At 38.6% G+C, this 17,576-nt stretch overlaps 1 protein-coding gene across 4 annotated transcripts in view; it reads right to left on the minus strand.

The window, feature by feature from the left end:
- LOC123763636 (insulin receptor substrate 1 chico) overlaps positions 1 to 17,576 on the minus strand; it is a 103,707-nt gene that overhangs the window by 15,812 nt on the left and 70,319 nt on the right. For 2 of the 4 annotated variants that reach the window (XM_045750885.2, XM_045750888.2), the window contains exons 2-11: positions 15,585 to 15,697; positions 14,132 to 14,328; positions 11,446 to 11,585; positions 10,185 to 10,327; positions 8,345 to 8,436; positions 7,506 to 7,740; positions 3,003 to 3,094; positions 2,435 to 2,575; positions 1,203 to 1,480; positions 335 to 542 (exon numbers count right to left, since the gene is read on the minus strand). In XM_045750885.2, coding sequence (XP_045606841.1) covers positions 335 to 542; positions 1,203 to 1,480; positions 2,435 to 2,575; positions 3,003 to 3,094; positions 7,506 to 7,740; positions 8,345 to 8,436; positions 10,185 to 10,327; positions 11,446 to 11,585; positions 14,132 to 14,328; positions 15,585 to 15,697 — 1,639 coding nt within the window. The remainder of the gene's footprint in view (positions 1 to 334; positions 543 to 1,202; positions 1,481 to 2,434; positions 2,576 to 3,002; positions 3,095 to 7,505; positions 7,741 to 8,344; positions 8,437 to 10,184; positions 10,328 to 11,445; positions 11,586 to 14,131; positions 14,329 to 15,584; positions 15,698 to 17,576) is intronic. The other 2 variants (XM_045750887.2, XM_045750886.2) reach the window with 2 other exon arrangements.

The raw sequence follows: 17,576 nt of genomic DNA on the forward strand, positions 1-17,576 counted from the left end.
CAATTTGTATAAACTAACCCAACTATAAATGTACAAAACATTTACAAATAGAGTATTTCAATTTCAATTCAATTTCTACATCTTGGAATAACACACACCAAGCTGTACCACTTGAAATGTACAATGAAGAACTCAACTCCACTCCACAAGAGAGATTTAGTTATATGTAATAAATTCTGCAAAATTAGACGATCAGTTTCTCATAACAGGTCAAATATAAACATGAAATTCATTGATACCGTCAGCTAATTTTATACTAACTAAATTATTCTACAGTTACATCATTAAAGATACAAAATTACAGATCATTTAAGTATTTGATATAAGCACATACCATCAGATGGGCTGTAAGGAATGGGTGTAGGAACAGCAGGCGTAGGAGTCATATCTAAGTAGCCCTCTGAGCGGTCTTGACCAAAGTTTTCACCAGTGGTCATGTCTCCTAGGTGACCTCCAGGTACCATGGATAGGTAGCTGTCCGTGGTATCATCCACCACACTGGGAATGCGTGAATGGCTAGCCGAGTGTGGTGGCGAAGATACCTGTAAATTTAGGATGGTAGTCAAACAGGTGCTCCTGTTGCCCCTCTAGCTAGAAATCTGGTCTAGATATTCCCTTGCTAATGATACCTAATGAGATTACACTTGTAATTGGAAAGGCAGGAATTATTTCCTTAACCTTTTAGGTATGTGTTGCCTCTGTGACATTGCATCTTAATTACCACCCTCATCTTTCCTGTCAGAAAATTTTTCATCCATGTCAGGAGTCTCTATCACCCCTCCAGCATGTTCCAGTTTCCAGAACAACCTTTTGTGTAGGACTATCATAAGCCTGTTTTAGGTCCAGATAGACAGTCAACCCAGCCATCTCTTTCTCGTAGAATTTCTGTGGTTCTCATAAAAACTAAGATTTGTTACACAGGATCTTCCTGTTTATAAACCATACTGTGTTATTATGTCATTACTTTCCAGGTGTTCTACCCATTTGGTTTTAACTTTTTCTAGAATACAGAAGGGTGATAACCATATGCTAGAGTAAACAAGTATATATTAATTTATATTAACAATTCCCTATCTTGTATATCTAAGACCCATTAAATTAAGTAATATTGTACCTGTGGCCTTGAATATCAAACAGTCTGCCCTTCCTCCTGCACTGTCAACTTCCCCATATATTACAATGAGTAGATTCATTAAGACTACCTGACTAGAGGAATGTGATGGCCATGTAGTAGGAATAGACCCAGGCGAATTAAGGGGTCCCATTGACATATAGCCACAGTTTTCAGAGGCTGAGCTTCCTTGTGGTTGGGGCTGGGTTTTGTCCATATACATATAGCCCCCTCGCTCTGGCTGGGAACCAACAAGACCTGCGTGCATGCGCTCAGACGGACTGGCCATCTCAAGGTAGTTGTCTTGAGGGGAAGATAAGCAATGGCCATCTATGCTACTCCCACTGACTGGTGATACAACACCTGCAACTGTAACAAGAGAATTAAGCAATGTAAAATATTACTTTATTATGTATTAAGGCATACTAAATAAAAGACATTTATAGTTATAAATTTTAATATAATTTTATCATAACACCTCCCGTTATGATAAAACTAGAAGTTATTGATTCAAGCCAAGAAAACTAAGATGGCAAAAAAATGTAAGAAAGTTTTCTTATGCAAACACGGGTAGATGTTTGGAACAAGTGAGAAGGTGAGGGATACCAAAACCATCAGAAGTTTCAAGGCATTATTATAAGAGAACCAGGAAGACAGGACAAAATGAGCACAGCTCTCATCCTGTAGTGTCACTTAGGTGATTACATACACAACACACACAACTCACGATGCCACACATTTATCCACAACAGACCATTATTCAGCTTAATCTGAAAGTCACAAGAATTCCTACATGTTCACTAAAAATTATTTATCCAGATAAGGTGTCTTAACACACTTCAACTTATACAGATTGGAGATTGGAAAATACATTTCATATTTTATAATAATTTCCATTTCCCCCATGTGGTTTTGGTTTTGTACTGACCAATTTTGGTCAATACTTCCAAAATTGGAAGTACGAACTGCCTTATGTTTTACATTGTCCATGTAAATAATTAAATGTATACTGTATGTGGATCTATGTTTTATTATTTACACTAATAAAGATGCCTTTTCTGGGGCCAAAAACCAGAAACATTAAAGGTCCAGCTGGAATAATGTGGCCCTGGTCTCAATTACTGCACTTTGTATAAGTGTAATTATTTAACTTTAGCTACTAAATGAAAGATGCACTGTTGTTCTTGAGTTTACTAGTAAAAAGTACTGTACTGCCTTGTGTGTTTTCCTGCAACTGTTATTTGTTATCAAGATTCAACATTTATAAAAAATAAATGATTAATTTGAACCCTTATAATTTATTAAAAAATGCAAAATTATAACCTTTACTTTGTGAAGAACCCATTGGACGAGTACTGATGATAGGAAGAGAAAACGGAGGTTGTGGAAGTTCCCGGTGCTGATGACTGCTCTCCGTACTCCCTACTCGTCCCATGGCCATGTAACTGTCCTCCTCACTACCACCTGTTAATACATTAAGTTATAATGTATTCAATTTAGGCAGTGCTTTGTTACCATGTATACAAAATATGCAAGCTGAATATTTTTTTTGAAATATTCATTTTAATTTACACTAGTAATTTTTCCATCATTTCAGCCCACTAAAATGCATCATACATGTGCATCATACATGTAAAACCCAGACAATAATTGTTTAAATCGCCATATGATGATAACTACATTCCCCCGTCAATCAACATATGTTGATGATAACCGTATGGGGTTATATGATGATAACCTAAGGGTATAAGAGGTAAACATTCGATTTTAGTTATTCAAATGGAGATCCCCGAGTCAGGGGTCTGGCATGAGGGTCAATGATGCCATTGGATACAGTGGTTAATGAGTCAATATAAACTTGATGCTTGTTTAAACCCCTCTTTATACTCACAGAGGCCATCATTGTTGTCAGGAGTGTTAGAATGCAAGCATTCAAAGTCGTCAACAGAAGTTGCGGACTCCATTGATTCGCTTGAACTCGGACTGAGAAAAGATAAAACAAAAATTAAACTCATATCTTATATATTTCATGATGAGAATAAGCAAGAAATATAAATTATGTATAATTTGTATTATTTAAATTTTCTATGTTGTTCAGTCATGCTGAAGATGCATAATCACAGCATATCTCAACACGAACACAGACACAGTATTTCCTTTCATCTCAAGTAATTTCTTACAATTGTACAATAATTTCAACTCCAGCTATTTTTGTATCTAGTGCTCCAGTGCAGGCCTGTTACATGATAAGAGTGCATAAATGAGAAGGGGAGGAGGAAGAAATTATATGTAAATAAAAGTAATATTTGAAGTATTATTTACTAAAAATTCTGGAATGAAAAAATAACAAATTAATGCAAGTATCGTGACCATTCAATTTTCAGGCTTATATATTATTATTTTATTAGTTCCAAACTAATTCTTTGATAATCATCTATTTTCTAATATTTTTCCAATGGAGATGGGATGAATCAAGAACAATATAACCTTTAATCCTTTACATTTAGCCCCAACTTTCACACAATGAACCAATCAGAATAAATTTTCCCATACATGAATTTTTATCACCAATTTATCGGTAAACATGCAAATCCAATTCATCAAGCAAATCTTTAATTTAAATAAACTCACTTCCTCAACCCCAAATTCCTTCCACTGACAATCTGTATTCCTTATCTTTTAACCAATCATTATTCACAGCTGCTCCACCTCTCCAAGTTTCCACCCTTTGTAATGCTCTCACAATTTGACCAATCATCCCAAAATTATTTATTCCATATACTTTTGCCAGCACTACTTTGCTCACCTCTGATACCCCCTCACCTCTTCATTCTTAGCTTACCAATTCTCTTAGATGTACTTACGTACCAAGACGTTTAGCATGAAGAGATTAAAACTTAGATTGAATTACAGTGGAATCTCACTAATAAGAACTATCAAAACAACACAATGTGCATTGCATCTGTTAAGTGACCAAGACATGGCCACTACTCTAAGACTATGACAACTCAAGACTAATCAAGCAAAATACTGTACTTATAGATACTATATGTAAAAATAAAAATGCACATAAAATTATAAAAAATATCAACAATAAAAAAATATACACGAAACTCCAAAAATACAGCCTTCATTACGAACAAGTCCAGCACACTACTCTGAACATTGTGTTTCTTTACCCGTCATCTCATGTGAATATATAACTGCATGCATGCATACATCATTATATATTTAAATAAACTGTACAGTATATATAAATATATATTATAAATATGTTGACCAGACCACACACTAGAAATTGAAGGGACGACGACGTTTCGGTCCGTCCTGGACCATTCTCAAGTCGATTGTGATGGGGAGGTAGGGACAGGCGTTAAATAGGCAAGAGAGAGCTGAGGAGGAAAGTCAGGTGTAGGGGATAGTAGTAATGAGAACTGCAGCAGGCCTGCAGTTCTCATTACTGCTGCAGGCCTGCAGTTCTCATTACTGCTGCAGGCCTGCTGCAGTTCTCATTACTACTATCCCCTACACCTGACTTTCCTCCTCAGCTCTCTCTTGCCTATTTAACGCCTGTCCCTACCTCCCCATCACAATCGACTTGAGAATGGTCCAGGACAGACCGAAACGTCGTTGTCCCTTCAATTTCTAGTGTGTGGTCTGGTCAACATACTTCAGCCACATTATTGTGACTCATCGCCTGCATATTATAAATATATACTGTATATGTTGTTGAATATGACCGAAAGGGTAAGATTAACGATTCCAACACGAATCTTCTCAATATTTCTTACGTTTTTCTTCACTGTCGAGTGTAATTGAAAAATTAACTCTCAAAAGTTCATTTTCACATTTTTATTTATGGTCTGACGCCTAGAAGCATTTCGCAAGATTTCCACATTTTCAAAAGATTAATTTTTATGTACTCCGTTTCATGCTTATATTTGTTTTTGAGCGAGGTGACAGGAAACAAATCAACGGTGATGGTCTGGTTGTGTGAGCAAAATTATATGCTCCTTGATGGAGCCCTGTTGTTTATGCATTGTTAATCGCCTAGAAAGAGACGTTGTCGTCTTGCCTATATACCGAGATCTTAGGGGCTGACAGTCCCAAAGTGGGCATGTAAAGGCATAGACGACGTTGGTTTTTTCAAGGTGATCTGTTTGGTGTCTGGAGAGTTCTTCGCGAGTAGGTTGGCCGTTTTTTTTTATTTTTGTAGTAAATTGTTAATTGTATCTTCTGATCTGTGTCTGTGGGGATAACGTCCCTATTAATAATATCTTTCAGGACACTTTCCTCTGTTTTTGAGCCGTTGGCAACGGCTCTGGGTTGATAACCAGTGAACAGTTTGCTATCCTGCCTTGCCATTACTGCACACAGATGTAGTTAAAGCAAAGCAATTTCAGACAACTGGTGCCCAGCATAGGGTTAATTTGGAGCAGAGGGGATGAACTTCAACTTGCAATCATTGTAAAGTTTTACATTTTCATTAAATTGGTACAACAGATTTTTGCAGGTTTACTAGTTGATAAGTACACACACAGTATCCATGAGGCTATGAAAAATATGTATTGGAATCATCATTTTTTTTTTTTATAATGTTATACCACAGATGTTGCCACACACTTACAATGCTAACTATCATACATACATTTTCTGTACTGTACAAACTGTGCTATCATGGGCAAAGGGTGGCGTGCCACCCACTTAATGACATTTGTTAGTTCTATATCGTAAAAGTCAAAACTCCAGCGGGTATACAGGGGCTCACATCTTGTTCCTCAGGAGTCCAAAATCAGATGCATCCCTCCTGGCTACGAGAGCCTCAGTACTGCCAGAGCGTCCAAGGCACATACAGCGAGAGCTCACAGCACTCCTACTACTCTATTTTCTGGGAATAGCAGGACCTTTACACCGAGAACTGACTTACAGGTTTGACTTAAGGTCACCTGGATAGAACATTTGGCATGGCAAAACTTCCCACCTTTACCTCCTATGATAGCATGGGTCAAAGGGAAATCTCTAAAAGATAGGCTAGTTAAAGCTAGCCTTCCCTAACATTAGCGCACCTTCCATCAACACTGCGACATGCTGAGGGGAGGGGGGAGGTGTCATCAGGTGAGTTTGATGACCCTGTAATATGACCTTTGAAAAAGGGATCCATGTCTAGGTACAATAGACTTCACTAATTTGACTGAATCTATGTAAAAGTCCATTAGGCAATGTACACCTCTCGGATTGAGGTGATCCTCCGATTATTAGACATTACCGGTTACCGGTGGGCCAATTACAGCCCCACTCCCGTGCCAGGTAAGTCCACTACAGACTCGCCATAGCCCATGCTACTTGGAACTTTTTGTTCCGAGTAGCTGATTATAAAACAACGACAATCATAGCACAGCTGTGCAGGTTGGGGCCACAGCACCACTTATCAATGATTAATAAAATAAGTAGCTGCAATTGTTTTGTGATGATAAGTGTTATAGATGATCCTGATTGTGATAAAACACTATGTACAAGGTTTAGATTGTTAACACAATACTAGTTATGACATTTCACACCGTAAGGTACAGAAACAAGTTTGCCATTGTTTCATGCATCTACTCATGAAATGACTTCATGCTCTTGAAAGTGAAAAGTGTGATCCGATGGTTACCCACATGGTGACTAACCGCATGTCTAACATGAACATGGAACTGTAAACCTTGGCTAGGTCATGGCTAGTTCAGAATATTTGATTCCATCCCACGTGACTAATTCTCAGTGTAATTATTCACTACTTTTCACCGTAAACAAGTAAATTATATTTTGCTACAAACGTTTCCAAATGTTATGCCATACACTGTATAAATAAAATATTGGTGATCATCCTCAGTGAGCAAACAGCACACAGCAAGTGTAGTAGAAATCAGCTACGTGATAATAAAGCATAAATAATACAGTAGCATCAGCAGCCAAAAAAGGAACCACAGGAAAGAAAAACAGCCACACATGGTGCCCGGAGAACGACCCAGCCTACGTTAGCCAACTACTAGTACAGGGTATTGTATTTAGGAAGCAGCACTTTATTTCCAAAGCATTGCTAAAATATTATATCAGTACCTTACTAGATTAGCTGGCAACCATCATGACAAAATTTATATCCTTTTAAATACAAAAAAAAAGGTTACACGAATGTTCAAATAAAAAAAAATTATTTTAAATTTATATTATAAGACCTTTGCATCAAATAGTAAAATTAATTTCATCTTTATGACACTGTTGTAGACAATATATGCAATTCTTTGTTTTTGGAGCAATAACTATATACAAAAAATCTCAGAAATTCGAGACTGTGGGCTTAAAAACAAGCCTGTACAAAAGTACTGGGTGGGTCGCCCAAGGGTCACACAAATACCTGAACAAGGCAGAAAAAAAAGGTGGAGAGCACGACGATGATAGAGAAGAGGAGTACATAGACTTAGGTCGTGTGACGTGCAGGCAGAGAGAGCTCGCCATGGAACCATCCGTTTGGTGGGAGCAGTTATGGCCATGAAACTTGTTGGGAACATTTTGGACAGATCCCTCACTGCTCGTGCGACTCCGAGAGGGCATGCTGTCACAACGGCCACGCATGTGGCATGGACCACTACCTACAAAATATTATACATCATTAGTAAGCAATAGAACCATTCCTAAATTTGTAGAAAAATGGTACAACTCGCACACTATACACCTACTCTCACACACCACATTTCCTCATTCGGACACAACTCAAAATTGTTCAAAACATGAATAGAGCCTTATTAAATGGATTAGCATTCAAACCCTAATTTTCCCCACACATTGTGGGCAAATTTCACAGCAAAATTTAAATTTTATCTTGTGTGATAGACAACAGTCAGAAAAACCCAACTAAAGAGATTTTACCTTTCACCAGCCATTCATGTACAGAAATGAATGGCTTTTGAAAGGTAACACCAGCCATTCATGTACAGAAATTAGTAGCAATGACAAAAAATTTCATACTCTATATCATGTGAACAATAATCAACTTTAAGAGATCTTAATAGTACCTGTCCCTATTCTACCTGTTTGTTCTTGGAATTAATGTTCCCATGGCCCAGTCTCTGACCAGGCCTCCTGGTTGGTGGTCTGGTCAACCAGGTTGTTAGACACTGCTGCTTGCAGGCTCATGTATTAATCACAATGCATCTAGCAATTAAAATTTACACAGAATATCTGGGTCTTGCTTACCACTATCAAATGAGCGATGATTCGAAACAGAATGGGTACGCTCACGCGTCTGAGAGTCTTCACTCATATTATTAAGAGGGTCATGCATTGCTCTGAAAGAAAAAAAAAACAAAAATTATTGGGTGTCACAAGGTAGGTAGTTATTTGTGGTAATAATAACGATCCTAATACTACAAGTACCTGATGCTTTTCTTCCAAGAAACTTGGCTCAAAGGGAGGTCAAGACATTTAAGAAATCTTCCCAAAAGCCCCCACCATAATCTTTGAACCTGTCTTGCTCACTGTGTGCAGCCATGTAACTCACGAGTCTTAAACTCTTCTACTTTAATTTTTAATGATGGTGACTGTTCACCTATGATGGTGTCTATGGGGGGGGGGGGGAGGGGGGGGGAAGTGAGGTCTACCTCTTTATGACCCTCTAGGATCTACCTCCTAGCAATTTATACCTGGCAGACTAATTCTCTCTCTCTCTCTCAACATTAATACTTTCTTCATATTTTGTCTTAAAGCTGTGGATGGAATTGGCTTCAACAGCCTCTTCCTTTAGTGCACTCTACTTGCCAGCTACTCATACTGGGAACGGGAACTTCCTTACATCTCGACTCAATTGTGTGTCCATTGATGTCCCCTTGTCCTAACTCCTTTTAATTAATGTAGGTTTACTTTATCCACTTTTTCTATTCTCCTTCAGACTTGTATATGTAGTGATCATTTCCAATCTTGTTTTTTCTCTCCCCTAAGGTTGTGAGGCCATGTTTCTCAACCTGTCACAGATGAGTTATCTCACTTCCAGTACTAATCATCCATGTATGCTCCAGGTAATCTAGTTGCAAACCTCTGAATTTTGTCAAGTTTGTGTTTATGCTTCATACTATGTAGGTTCCATGATGGTGCTACATACTACAGTAATTGTCTCATCAGGGCCATCAGGAACTTCCGTATCCAGTCAGCGCCTTTCCCTTTATTCTTAATTTTATCTCCATCTTTATAGCCATCTTTTCTGCGAGACTGTGCCAACAGCTTTCAGACAGTCTAGAAGATGCAGTTTACCCAGCCTTCCTCCTCTTGTCTTATTTTAGTGATTCATTGAATTTCATCAAATTTGTCAAGAGATTATTTTCCCTCTCTAAAGCTGGATTGTGCCCATTATAAAATTTACTCCCCCAAATGTTCTACAATCCTTTTCTTAATGACTTTTCAGCATTTTGCATAGAATGCATGTTAATGACACTAGACTTTCTTGTATATATTGGAACTACAATTTACATTTGTCATTTTCCAAATTCTCTCCTGTCTAGTGTAATGTTGAACACTATAGTTAATGCATAACAAAAGATTCCTGCAGCTTCTGTTAGTAACCACGGCAATATTTGGTCTGGTCCTACTAGTTTTGCTACATTCCTCTAAATGTCTTTTTTATCTCTTCTACATAAACTTTAGTTCTGTCTAGCATTGCGTCTGGTCACCTGTCATCACTCCTCCTTCGACGCCAATCTGATTAAGGTTTGTAGGCCTCCTGGAACCTCTTGTTGAGTTATTCATATAATTCTTACTCTCTCTCACTCACTCTCCAAGAGTGACTCTCCGTTTCCCTATAGTCAGATCACATGGTCTCATACCATTGTTTTCCTCCGAATATGGTTATGCTGTTTACCTATGAAGGTGACTGTTTACTTGTAACATTCATAAATTAATCTGGACAGTAAATACACATCTACATGGCAAAATATAAATTTATGCATTAGAGAGATTTTTGTATAATATCAATGGTGGGCACAGACAGAATTCACCAATATTGAGAACTTATCTTTTGATGATTAACACACTGCAAGTGGCTTACTTTCTTATAATGCTGTGCATATTTTCGGCAATAACAGCATCTTCCGTTAGCATCCAGATGTCCCCAGCACCAGTGACGGCTGATCGTCCAAGTCCAAGAAAGAAGAACGATCCCGTGTGGCCACATCGACGGATGCTATTCAACTGAAGAATTGAAGAACTTAATATTAAAAATTACCCAAGCAGAAAAATACATTAAACAAGGCATTACTTTAATTAAAATTGATTAAAAGAAGATCTCAAAGACCAATGCTTGCAGATCTTGAAATATAAACTATTAAATATAAACAAACTGAGGAAAGGATGTGAGCACACCAAATAGACAACTACTACATCATTCATATTTACCAACATAAAAGGTATCATACTAGGCAAACTCAAAATAAGTCCATTTTATAACTGGCCCTTCAATGAAGCAAATGCAATGTTTGCAGCTCTAATTGAAACTCTCCAAAAGACTTCTATGAAAGTGACAAAGATAACAGAAAACAATTTTTCCAGATTTATCATACAACACATGTTACAGGGTGGGGTAAGCCTGTACATCAGTGACTGCACAATACTACAAATGATATAATGGAAGTTCTGATAATCAAAATCCTAAATGTGGTTATTGTCTTTGTATATAAGTCCTCATTAAAGCAGTTTAATGACCAACTACTGAAAATCAAATATTGCCGAGAAAACCTCACAAATTCAAACTGAACTGTTATTTTGCTTGGTGACAAGTTTACATTACCTAAAATAGAAAATGTGGCAAATCACTTTATATTAGAGAGAATCCCAGGAAGTGGTCTCAATGAGCAGTCACATTGTGACTTCTGTTTACCATGTACTGATTCTGGGGATCTATGTCCCCACAGCCCAGCCACTGCCAGGCTTCTTGGTTCATGGTCTGGTCAACTGTTCAATGCAGCTGCTCACAGTCTGATATGAATCACAGCCAGATTGATCAGACATCCTTTATAGATGTTTATCAAGTTCTCTTTTGAACATTGAATGGTTCTTCCTGTTGTTACTTCCTCCATTGTAGTGCTTAGGTAATCAAGTCTAACTGCTCAAGTTAACACTCATTACTTTCTAAATAAACAAACCCAGGACAGTACACAGAAAATCTAGAGATATCAAACTAATCCATTTAAGCTACCACTAAGATTATTGTATTTAAAACAACTAACAATATTATGTTAAATCTCTTCCCTCATGGGAAAAACTTAAAACAAAAACACATCAGTTACAATTTGCCTTCAACCCTCACTTACTGGAAATTCAATTTTTTTCTGGCAGTCTCCCACTCTAACGAGTGCAATAGACTTGTAAGTGAGACAGATGTGGTGCTCTCCAGTTAGTCCTTTGCTGCTACCGAGACTTCTTGGCTGCACTGAAACCAACCAGACGTGTTCTGAAATAAAAGAAGCAAATAAACACCAATATAAAGTACCGTATCATGCTTGTGTTTCGCTTAAAAAACCAGCGTTGAATGTAATGAAATGCCAATTTCAGGGTGCATGTCACGGTGGCTCCCTGAAGCTATTATCAATGATAGTGTACTGTACCACTACTAGGTCACTACATCAGCTGCAGAGTTCTATCACCTACTGGAGGCCAAAGCCAGAACCTGGCCCTCCAACAGAAGTGCAGGGAATGGTGACATTTATATATTTATTTATGCCACCCCAGGAAAGGTACCCAGAAAGCCAGCGAGACAAAACAGACTACTGCTCTCTTCAAATGAGATCGCAGCCTCTAAACTGAGAAAAAAAATCCCCAAACAATGTAAACAAACTATCAAAATCTCTTGAAACTAGTGAAAGTTTGTTCATCCCACCTCCCCAATTCATTTAGGGGGAGGGGAGACGGTAGCTTCCAGTCGACCACCATCAGTTCTTGGTAATGTAACCAACACATGACTTGATAACTGCCCAGGACAGACCGAAATGTCATCATTTCTCCATCTTCTGATGTGTGGTTCAGTCATCATAGCACTGTATCAGTGTAGTAGCTTCAGGGAACCACAAGTGCCTTCCCTCAGAAAAATAGCAGTAGCAGACAGGCAATCATTGAGAGGCACAAAAAGAAAGACCCAGAGAAATGCCTACAGTATGGTTAACATCCCATGAGCAGCAAGGGGATCCCTCAAAGATCAGTTCTTTCACATACAATCTTGGAATGATATCTAGGTGAAAATAGTGGTGTTGAGGGAATAGATGGAGGTTGCTGCTTGAAGCTGAAATGTTGAGGGTCCAGGGTTAAATGAATGGGGGAATAAAAGCTTCAGTTCAAGCTCTTGACAGATCTGCTTGATACCGGCATGATGGGATTCTGGGAGTTGTTCTACTCCCCAAGCCTGACCCGAGGCCAGGCTTGACTTGTGAGAGCTTGGTCCAACAAGTTGCTTGGAGCGACCCGCAGGCCCACATATCCACCATAGCCCAGTTGGTCCAGCACTTCTTTAAGAGAAACTAGATAGTTTTCTTCAAGATGTCCACGGTTGTTCCGGCAGTATTTCTTGTACTCGCTGGGAGGGTGTTAAACAACCGTGGACCTCTGATGTTTATACAGCGTTCTCTGATTGTGCCTATAGCACCTCTGCTCTTGAATAATTCTATTTTAAGCTCTCTCAAAAGTCTCCAAGTGTTTCAAACCATTTAAGTTTTGAAAATAGTAATCTCTAAAAAAATAGATCATACCTCTGAATGCAAAAATCTGGGTTTTTTCCCACACACAACTGGTGCTGGTGCTAGTACAAGCTGCCTTATGTTGAGGCAGTTCTGAGGATCAATGTCCCCTCAGCTTAGTATCAGAGTATAGTATCAGAGTACAGTACCAGATCAAATCAGGCCTCCTAGTTGGTGGGTTTGTCAACTAAGTTATTAGATGCCACTGTTTGCAGTTTGATATATAAACGACAACCAGATTGATCAAGTATTTTTTTGTGTTAGTGCACAACCGTACTCCACCCTAGATAGCACATTTCTTTAAAAGAATTTGTTTGCCATATCTTGTTTGAAAGGTTCTTGCTATCCAGTCTCATTTTTCTTGCAATTGTTACAACTACTTTTATTGTGTTCTTTAAAAGTAGGGGTCTTCCGACATGATTTCTCCAAAACATTTAATACTGCCTTTTCTTTCTATAGTGCAATTTGACTTTTATTTGTGGTTTCCAATATTTACATTTTAATTTTTACCATCAAGGAGGAGCGGAAACTTGTCTTCACCTGGATTGTACCTGGATTGTACCTGGATTAGATTCTGGGAGTTCCACTCATAGCCCAGCCCCTGGACAAGGCTCGACTTGCGAGAGCTTGGTCCAATTGGTTGTTACTTGGAGCAGCCTGCATGCCCACGTATACACTACAGCCCAGTTGGTCAGTTATTTCTTGTAGAAAAATGTCCAGTTTTTTCCTTTAAGGCTTTCCCTTTTGTTCCAGCAACATTTCTTATACTTACTGGGAGGATATTTAACAACTGAACATTTTGTTTTCTGTGATCAATTGAATGACCTGATTTACATCAGTTAAGAGATTTGCAGTGTCCCTTATATTGACTACACTCAAAAAGCCTAGTATAGTCTGCAAAAGAATGATATAGTGCTAATGGTCTAAAATTTTTGGCATCTACTTTATTATCCCCCCTTGTGGCATGGTGGTTATTTTGTGTTTCATGGATATCAGAACTAGTTCTTACGTGGATTTCTAGATACGTAGCTGTCGGATAAAATCAAATCTAACTTTAGTGAGAAGTGTGAAAGATAGAACTCGCTTGGGGATCTATATAGGCCATGTAATTGTATCAGACTAAAGAGTGGAACTCACTTGGGAATATGTAACAGCAGCAGCCTGAAGGATGGAACTCGCTTAGGGATCTATAATAGTACCAGCCTGCAGGATGAAACTTAGTAAAAAAAAAAACCTATATTAAGGAATTATAATAAAAGCAGCGACATACCATACATTTTCCTAGACTGTCCATCGGCACCAGTCACATGCATATGATGGTGGAGTAAGCCCAGCCAGTCATTCAACTCGGCGTCGGATTCAGCTGCCATGCATACAGAGTCGTGATTTGAGTACAGGGCAATGACATGGCTGTGTTTAGGGTCCTTCTTGCGATTAATGCTAAAACAAGTACGAAGGATAATTGGCCTGCAAGTAAACAAAATAAAGTCAATGAAGAAGAGCAGTTACATAATGTTTAAATTTGTTTACAATTTATAAAAACTAAATGAAACTACTGTACTATAAGATACACTTTTCCACTTGCTGATATTACAAAAATTTATTGATGCCAAAAGTGATAATCTAAATTAGTGACACGATAAAGGGATGGTTAAAATTTAAAACTATTCAACTGTCACATCATAACAATTAAGGAAAAGGTGCAATTGGAACCGAACTTTAGATGCACATACTCCAGCTCGAGGACTCTTTGGAGGGATTGCTTAAATTGAGAGAGAATTCTATCATCAAAGGCTCAAGATGCTCCCGCTACACACAGGGCATAACTAGTCAGCCTCTCACAATGTTCAAGAGAACTTGATAAACACCTCCAAAGGATACCTGGATTGTACCTGGATGGGGTTCTAGGTGTTGTTCTACTCCCCTAGTGCAGCTCGGGGCCAGGCTTGACTTGTGAGAGCTTGGTCCAAACAGGCTGCTTGGAACAGCCCGCAGCCCCACATATCCACCCACCACAGTCCGGTTGGTCCGGTACTGCTTTAAGAAACCTACGTATCTAGTTTTCTCTTGAAGATGTCCACGTTTGTGCTGGTAATATTTCTTATACTCACTGGGAATACGTTGACCAACCGTGGACCTCTGATGTTTATACAGTGTTCACTGATTGTGCCTATGGAACCTCTGCTGTTAACTGGTTGTATTCTGCATTTCCTTACCTATTGTTCTCTCCAGTATGTTGTTATTTTACTGTGTAGATTTGGGACCTGACCTTCTAGTATTTACCATGTGTATATTATAGGACCTCTCTCTTGTCTTGTTTCTAGGGAGGACATTGGGAGAGCTTTGAGATGATCACAATAATTTATGAGATTAAAGATCTGGCAAGTCAGACATTTGTACCAATGCTTAATTTCTGGGAATGCCACAGAGTGGCCTGCAGAAAAGGGATTTTCATTACAATGCTTTATGACTAAAACCACCGTGTTAATTATTATTACTACTTATGTCTGTCACTACCCACTCGCCACATCTATTCATACCTACCTATCCAACAGGACTGCCTCTAATTTTTTTCCAATAAGATAAGATTTTTTTTTAGATAAGATCTAAATTTAACATTTACACGTTTTGTCACAAAAATATGTTTTGAGCAGTCCTACCCCTTCTAGTTTGCTACTTAAAAAATACAAAAAGAGGTTGCAATATCCTTTGTAAATACTCACTTCTTTGGCTGAGCACCTGCACGGAATTTCCTCTCGTTGTCGTAGTACTCCAAACGTGCTGGGTAGTCAGGCCCAGTTTCACGCCGCAGAACAAAAAACTTTTTTTTCATAGTCTGCGGAAGAAAAGGTAATACAGTATTAGTTTAAAATCATCAAAAATTAAATATTATATTTATACTGTACTCACATCTCAAATAGAAACAAAACAGATATGGGTCAATTGTGTAAGTGTTGTTAAGAAAGGTAGTGTAACCCCAGACTGGAATACCTAATGATATTAGAGTACGATGATTAAGAAGTACAGTGTTATTCGTGTATGGTGGTTGTGGAGTACAGCGTGCTGTAATGAAGAAAACCTAAAGTACCAAGTACAGTTTGGTATAATGAGCTCCTGGAATGTAATAAGTCGGAGGAAAAGGAGCAATGGAAGTTGTGTTTGAAGAATAGTAATAGTGATGGTTGTGGCAGTGTTAGTGGCTGCAAGCAGTAGTGATTGGTGCAGGCAGGTTTTGTGCTTGTGGTGGTTACACTGTGATTAAGTGTGGGCAATTTCAGTGGTTGAAGCAGTTGTAATTGCAGTGGATGTGATGATAATTGTGGTACATAGTGGTGATTTTAATCACGTGATAAGGCCAAAGAAAATAGCAGTACTGTATTATCACAGAAAGCAACAATACTGTATGTGTAAGGAACTCAACTTGCCTAACAGTTGTTGGTTCAGGGGATCAACATTTCCCAGGCCCAGTCTCTGACCTCGTTGGTGGTCACCAACGGTCACCTTGGTGGTCTGGTCACCAAGGCTGCATGATGCAGCTGTTCACAGCCTGAGTTATGAATCACACCCGCATTGATCAGGTATCCTTTTGGGGATCGAGATGTGTATAAAGTTCTCTCTCAAACACCCCCATGACAGGTCAGCCAGTTATGAACCAATATATGTAGAGGGAGAGTCTTGTATATGACCAATGGAGAGAAATCAAACCTTATATAACAATAGGAAGTAGAAGAGGCTGCCGGAGAACTTTGTCACCACAAACTTTTTTAAATAAAACACTCAGAGGCCAGAAAGCTTCCGAAAAGATGGAAAAAAAGGAAACGCATAACTGCGAATAGTGCAGCTGAACCAATTTTCACAAGATGGGGCTCCCAGAATAAATGAAAAAATTACACACACACACACACACACATATATACAATAATATAAATAATAAGAAAATAGTAATACTAAAGGTTAATGATGTACATTACATAATGATGTAGATCTAAGGAATACAATAAAATTAGAATCCGGAACTGCCCCATAAATGGCTGACCCCACACAGTGTTCAAGAGAACTCGATAAACACCTCGAAAGGATATCTGATCAACCAGGCTGTGATTCATACGTCAGACTGCAAGCAACCACATCCAACAACCTGGTTGACCAGACCACCAACCAGGAGTCCTGATCAGAGACCGGGCCACGGGGACCTTGAACCTCGGAACCACCGCTAAATATTCAGAGTAGGCCAAGTTCTTCAGAATGAGGATGTAAACTTGAAAACATTTGCAGATCCGTATGGATTATTAGTTGACCCAACTGTGCACTTCACGAGATGAATTTGCAAGACATGAAGCGGCTACAAAGGAAATGCTACCAGATGTTGATTAAAAGGCAGTTCAAACTCGCAAATGTATCAGAAAGTAGGTACTCAATGACGGAGATGCACCAGAAGCAGATCAGAATGCCAGAGATAAATTTCTTATCACCACCTTTTATACAATTGTTAACAAGCTTGAAACTGAGATGAGGAGAGGGGAGAGATATACAACGAAGTTTTTTTTTTTTTTTAAGTGATGTGATACATAACATCACTTCGTCTACCGAAATTGAAAGGTTCTCTCAGTGTTGTCAAAAACCGATTCATACTTACCCAGAGGACTTTTAACACCAATTTCTCAGCTGAACTTCAACAGTTGCACCTGCTTCACACATAAATGTGCATCATAAGT

Source organism: Procambarus clarkii, chromosome 52 (genome assembly GCF_040958095.1).
Source record: "Procambarus clarkii isolate CNS0578487 chromosome 52, FALCON_Pclarkii_2.0, whole genome shotgun sequence".
NCBI lineage: Eukaryota > Metazoa > Arthropoda > Malacostraca > Decapoda > Cambaridae > Procambarus > Procambarus clarkii.